This window comes from Cynocephalus volans, chromosome 4, assembly GCF_027409185.1.
Source record: "Cynocephalus volans isolate mCynVol1 chromosome 4, mCynVol1.pri, whole genome shotgun sequence".
Classification (NCBI taxonomy): domain Eukaryota; kingdom Metazoa; phylum Chordata; class Mammalia; order Dermoptera; family Cynocephalidae; genus Cynocephalus; species Cynocephalus volans.
The window spans coordinates 129,048,088-129,053,901 of NC_084463.1; the positions used below are offsets into that span (position 1 = coordinate 129,048,088).

Here is a 5,814-nt window from a genome sequence, read left to right on the forward strand (position 1 = left end):
CTTTTCAGGCATTTGAAAGAGAAAATAAGGCATCCATCCTTGAAAAGACTCTGATTAGGATGACCCTCAACTAGTGTGCTTTTGGTAACATTTACTATTATCTGAAATGTAACTAAAGGATCCCAGATTCCAAGAATTCAGATCTCTAAATGGGGTCACTCCTCTTATCTTACAACCTAATGTGTATGGTGGCCTCTAAGAAAATACAGATTCCTAAATTTGTTACAAATAGTCCCAGGAAGCATATTCCTCAGTACAAAATTTTCACAAACAGTTCTAAAGCACTTTGCACAGCTTTGACTTGAAAAAACACTATAGATTTATAGCTGCACTGGACATTCTGTCTTCATACAGAAGTGTCCCTACACAAGTCTTGAGGGTTTAAAAGCTTCCTTCTCAGTGTGGAATCAAAATCCAGATCCTTAAAATAAATGCATCTTGAAAGGGGGAAAGATTATGTTTAGTGATAACCTAATAATATTTGGTTTGAAAGCCCATGACTGTCACTTCTTGAACTTCTTACCCTTAAAAAAAAAAAAAAGGAGATAAAGACAAACCCCAGGATCCACCAAATAACTATATTTCCTGGATTCTCAGAATTATCAATGGAATATGTACCATCAACTAAATTTAACTTCCCAGATTTAAAAAAAAATAAATAAACGTGTCATGGAAACAATAAAATACATTTACCCTTCCAGACATAGACAAATTATTGCTGTTGTTATTACAGAATATTCAACATTCAATGCTCATGTAAACATCCTATGCTAGAGAACTCTTAAATTATTTTAAAATATAATCTGACCTAGTTGGGTATAGCATAAGATACATAGTCCCTTGTCCACAGAGTCAACTTTCTATACCATGACATGCCTGGGATCTTCCCCCTACAGAAGAAACTCCAGTAAGTATTCAGTGACAGAATGTCTGAAAGTCAACTTCTTGTAACCTCAAAGTTAAAGAAATGTCCCATGACTTTTACAATATCCTAATAAAGTATGTGTAACTCAAGTTTTAAATCCCTTTCCCTCCCAGAGGAAGATTAAACAATTTAGACATAACCTCAGGCATTTATGTGGAACTCAATATTTCAGAGCCTTTATGCGCTCTCATTTGCTTTCCATAACTCTGTGCTATAACGTGTTTTGTGTACTCCTTTTTTTACCAATCAGAAAATCTGGGTACAGAGATGTTAAGTCACTTTTCTAAATGAATGGGGACCAACCCAAATAGGCTTCCCCCTAGTCTAACGCTTGTTGCATTTTGCTCCAAATACAACATATGCCATCTTTGAAGTCTCATAAGATGGCATTTCTTTGTTTTGTCACTGTCTATTGTCCACTATTAATTTTTGGCCTTTACATTCAACCAACTTCTCTGCTTGCTGCTTCTCATTCATCAAATGGTATGCTAGAAAACTGTTTCTCTTCAAGAGGTGGGAAAAGCGTGGGGAGAAGAGTACAGCTTTACTTTTAACCCTCACACTGGATTTACTTTGAATTTCAAATATCATAAGGAGGGGTAAGATTTCTATCATTATCAGATGATGGCCTGGGTTAAGAAAGCTTGAGAAAGGCTATTCTAGGTTTTTGCTTTTTGTTTTGCTTTTGTTTTTCAGTTCACAGTTCATTATGTGCCGAGACAGTCATTTTTTCCCCCTAAGCTCACAACAACCCTTTTATAAAGAAGAGAAGTTAAAGGAACATTGGAGAATAAGTCCTCTTAGGTATTCAGAGTCCTCTAGCCTATATCTCATTATGACTTAATAGTGTAAGGCCTACCACTAGTTGTTACCTCACTAGGACACCTTGTCGTGAGTTAAATGCAGTTTTACATGTCATACATTCCTTTAATAAAGATGACAATGTTGGTGATGTTGAAACCAAACGTTTTGGCACAATTCTTTATATCCATTTTAGCAACAGGATGCTAAAATCTGAGACGAATCCCACAATCTGCTCTTATGTAGCTACACAAAAAAATAAACTTAATAATTCTAGCATTTATGTTGTACATTTAATAGAAAGATCTTAAGCCATAATCACTGGAGCTGCTGGGCATCTTATCTCTTCAAAAAATTTTTCAGTGCATGCATTAATTTTGGTTAAATTATTCTGGATTTCAAAGGCAAAAGGATAATTAAAATAGTATGGTTTTAGAAGCATCACTGCAACAGACCAATTTCAGAATATTCAGTTGCTAAATTTTACTTCATAGTCCCTTTGTAGATCAGTTATTTATATTTTAAAAGAGGAGAGGACCATGTGCTGTTATCTGCGTGGTCATTAGTCTCACACAAAGAAACGAAGAGAACAATAAATTAAGACTAAGAAATCATTCTTCCAGTGATTGTCATTGAACTGTTACATTAGTAAACATTCACAGGATGAAGTCTCTCTCAATCTCCAATATATAAAGTAGTGCAAAGGGAAAAAAATTCCAGTCCTGTTACCTGTGAACAAAACTTGTTACGTTTTCTCCAATTTCATTTCTTCCATAATAGGCATTTGCTGTCATATCTTCCCCAAACTAATAATAAAATATAATCAATTTCTAAGGGCCCCTGCAGCCTTTTTAAAAGTTAATTTCCAGTTAAAAATAAACTTTAATTAAATCCAAGATAAAATTGTGACCTATATTCTATTAAATAATTTACTTTCTTCTTTTTTCTACACAGTAATTCTTACAATTTTTAAAAAACGACTACAGAATCCAAAGACATATGAGATGCTATTAAAGCACTGATAAATGACTGTTCAAATTCATTAGTTCTTACATAGTAAATACTTCAAAATGCCAACTTTTCCCATCACTGCACAATTACTAACAATGTTGACAATTTACTTACACACACACGTACACACACACACACGCAGCCTCTTCGTGGACCCATCTTTACTGTTAACATCATTTCCAGCGAATGTGCAAAATTCTTGCATTCTAATAAAAAATATAAAGATAGATTTGCTCCTATTTAAGCCTCCCTCTTCTCCAAGACATATCATTTATTTGATATGTAATGCAAGTTTAGTAACAATTATGCCATGTGTAACCATTAAATGGCGAACTACTGTATGCATTGGACTCATTTGCATATTTCATTTTCATCACTGCACTCTCTATGCATAAGTATATCTGGAAGTGCTGGGGTGGGGAGGCAGTGGCAGGTGGAATGATCGATTCACACATCTGTCTCCACGGCCTTCGCGTTAGAACAGTTGTTTTTATCTGTCTCACTGTCATCCCCCTTTCCCTGACACTTATCCTCCTTTGCACACAGAGATTCCTTAACTCCTTCTTCCATCTCTAGATACTCTGACTTGTCCCCCAGGGAAGAAGAAGTAGAGCTCCGAAATTTCTTGAGCAAATTAGAAGGGAGGTATGGGCAACTGACTGCATTCTGTGTCAGCTGTGTCTGTTCCTCATTTTCAGTCTCTCTGTGGTAGAAATAGTTAAAGTTAGAGACAATCACTGGCACTGGCAAAGCAATGGTTAAGACACCCGCAATGGCACACAGGGACCCCACGATCTTGCCCCCCACGGTGATGGGCTTCATGTCCCCATAGCCCACAGTTGTCATGGTCACCACAGCCCACCAAAACGCATCTGGGATGCTTTGGAAGTGAGTGGTAGGTTCATCCGCCTCTGCGAAATACACAGCGCTGGAAAAGAGGATGACCCCAATGAAGAGGAAGAAGATCAGAAGGCCCAGCTCCCGCATGCTGGCTCTGAGGGTGTGGCCTAGGATCTGCAGGCCTTTGGAGTGCCTGGAGAGTTTGAAGATCCGGAATACTCGGACCAGACGAATGATCCTGAGGATGGCAAAGGACATGGCCTGCTGCTGCTGACCGTTGCCACCCCCCTGCTGCTGGGCCAGGTCGGTGCCCAGTGTGATGAAGTAAGGCAAAATGGAGACAATGTCGATGATGTTCATGATGTTCTTGAAGAAGAGCGCTTGGCTGGGACAAGCAAAGCAGCGAACCACGAACTCAAAGGAAAACCACACAATACACACCGTCTCCACAATGAAGAAGGGGTCGTTGAATATCGTGTGCCCTGAGTTCTCCGGGTGAGGTGCCGAGGTGTCGTTCAACAACCCACTGTGCCCACCAGCACTGAGTGCCATGACCAGATCCCTGTCGTCCCTGAACTCGGGCAAGGTTTCCAGGCAAAAGATGACAATGGAGATTAAGATGACTAGGACGGACACGATGGCTATGCCCCTTGCAGGACTGGAGCTCTCTGGATATTCAAAGAGAAGCCAAATCTGCTTCTTGAATTCATTCTCTGGCAGGGCCCTGTCCTCCTCCTCTCTCACGAAGCCCTCATCCTCCCGAAACTTGAGCAGGGCCTCCTCTCCCAGCTGGTAGAACTTCACCTCCTCAGTGAAGATATCAAAGGGGACATTGACCGGCCTCTTCAGGCGGCCTCCTGATTGATAATAATATAAGATGGCATCAAAGCTGGGCCGGTTCCTGTCAAAAAAATACTCGTTGCGCAAAGGGTCAAAGTACTGAGTCCTCTTCTCAGGGTCCCCCAACAAAGTCTCTGGAAACTGAGCCAGAGTTTTCATCTGGGTCTCAAAGCGTAGGCCTGACACATTGATCACCACGCGCTCACAACAGTCACTGTAGCGGACTGAGCTGTAGCCACCGCCTCCCCCATCATCCTGAGGCAGCAGGTCGGTGTAGGAACATTCATCACCAGGGTCGTCCTCACTGTAGTAAAACCGCCCCTCCTCTTCCTCGTCCTCCTCTTCCTCGTCCTCCTCTTCCTCTTCCTCACTCAGCTCCCTCAGGATCTTCTCCTCAGAACCACTGGGCATCAGGTCGGAGCAGTGAGGAAAGCTGCTCTGCCGGTGGTGAGCTTTCTTCTTCTCAGGCCGCGGTCGCCTCCTCTTGCGACTACCGCGGCTGCTCTGAGGGTCGTGGCAGGTGCAGGCCCCACGTGAATGATGGTGGTGGTGGGAGCCCCCGCCAGAACCCCCACTGCCTTCGACAGCAGCCGTGGCCGCTGCAACAGCAGCTGCCGCAGCAGCCCTGGAGTGAGCAAGCCTCTCCCGCTCCCGGGCCCGGGCCTGGGCTGCATAACCATAAGGCATGTGACTGTTGCACCCTGAGCTCTCTGCACTCACCATTGCAACCTCCATGGTGGTGGTTTTGGGAAATGGCTGGTTCCAATTGTAGAAGAAGAAGTAGACAGAAAAATAGGGCAGCTTCTTTTCTTACCAAATTAAGGTAAGTTTGGAACCCTTAAGCAGATTGCTTGGAAGACAAGGATATTTTCAGTCCAACTTTGCATTTTCTGTTTTTAAATCAGCACGCCCCATGCTCTCTCCTTACGGATTCAACACTGTTCTCCAGAGCTTGGCTGGTCGAGATAAATAGCCTAGCGTTCTTAAGCCTATGTGAAATTGTTGGGGTCTCCCAAATGCCTATGTTTTGGGATAGATGCCCAAATTTGGAAGCGTGTCTGGGATGTGGTTGGTGATGATGCTGCAAGATTCAAAGGCAGCAAGTATCTGACAGCCAGCAGTTGTGCCTAGAAAATGAAATATACTTTTCTGCCATGGAAATTGTCAAAAGCTCAGTCCATCAAATTTAAATAAAATGCAAATAAGCCTTTAGTCTTAGCACTTGCCTTCTAGTGATGGATTGACCCATGTTAAGATGTGGCTTGAGGTCTGTCCAGCCATTGCTGCTCAAAGTCTATCAGGATGATTCTCCAGCCTCTCTCCTTAAGTTTGTCAAAGGCTCCCTGGACCCAGGGGCAATGCCAGACTATAGATAGAGGCAAAGACCTTGGGAGGTA

The 5,814-nt window shown here is 42.3% G+C and overlaps 1 protein-coding gene across 1 annotated transcript; it reads right to left on the minus strand.

Moving 5' to 3' along the window:
* Positions 1 to 3,184: 3,184 nt before the first annotated feature.
* KCNA4 (potassium voltage-gated channel subfamily A member 4) lies at positions 3,185 to 5,152 on the minus strand. Its single transcript, XM_063095475.1, has one exon. It carries the CDS (start codon positions 5,150 to 5,152, stop codon positions 3,185 to 3,187), a length of 1,968 nt encoding a protein of 655 aa, XP_062951545.1.
* Between the last annotated feature and the right edge of the window lie 662 nt (positions 5,153 to 5,814).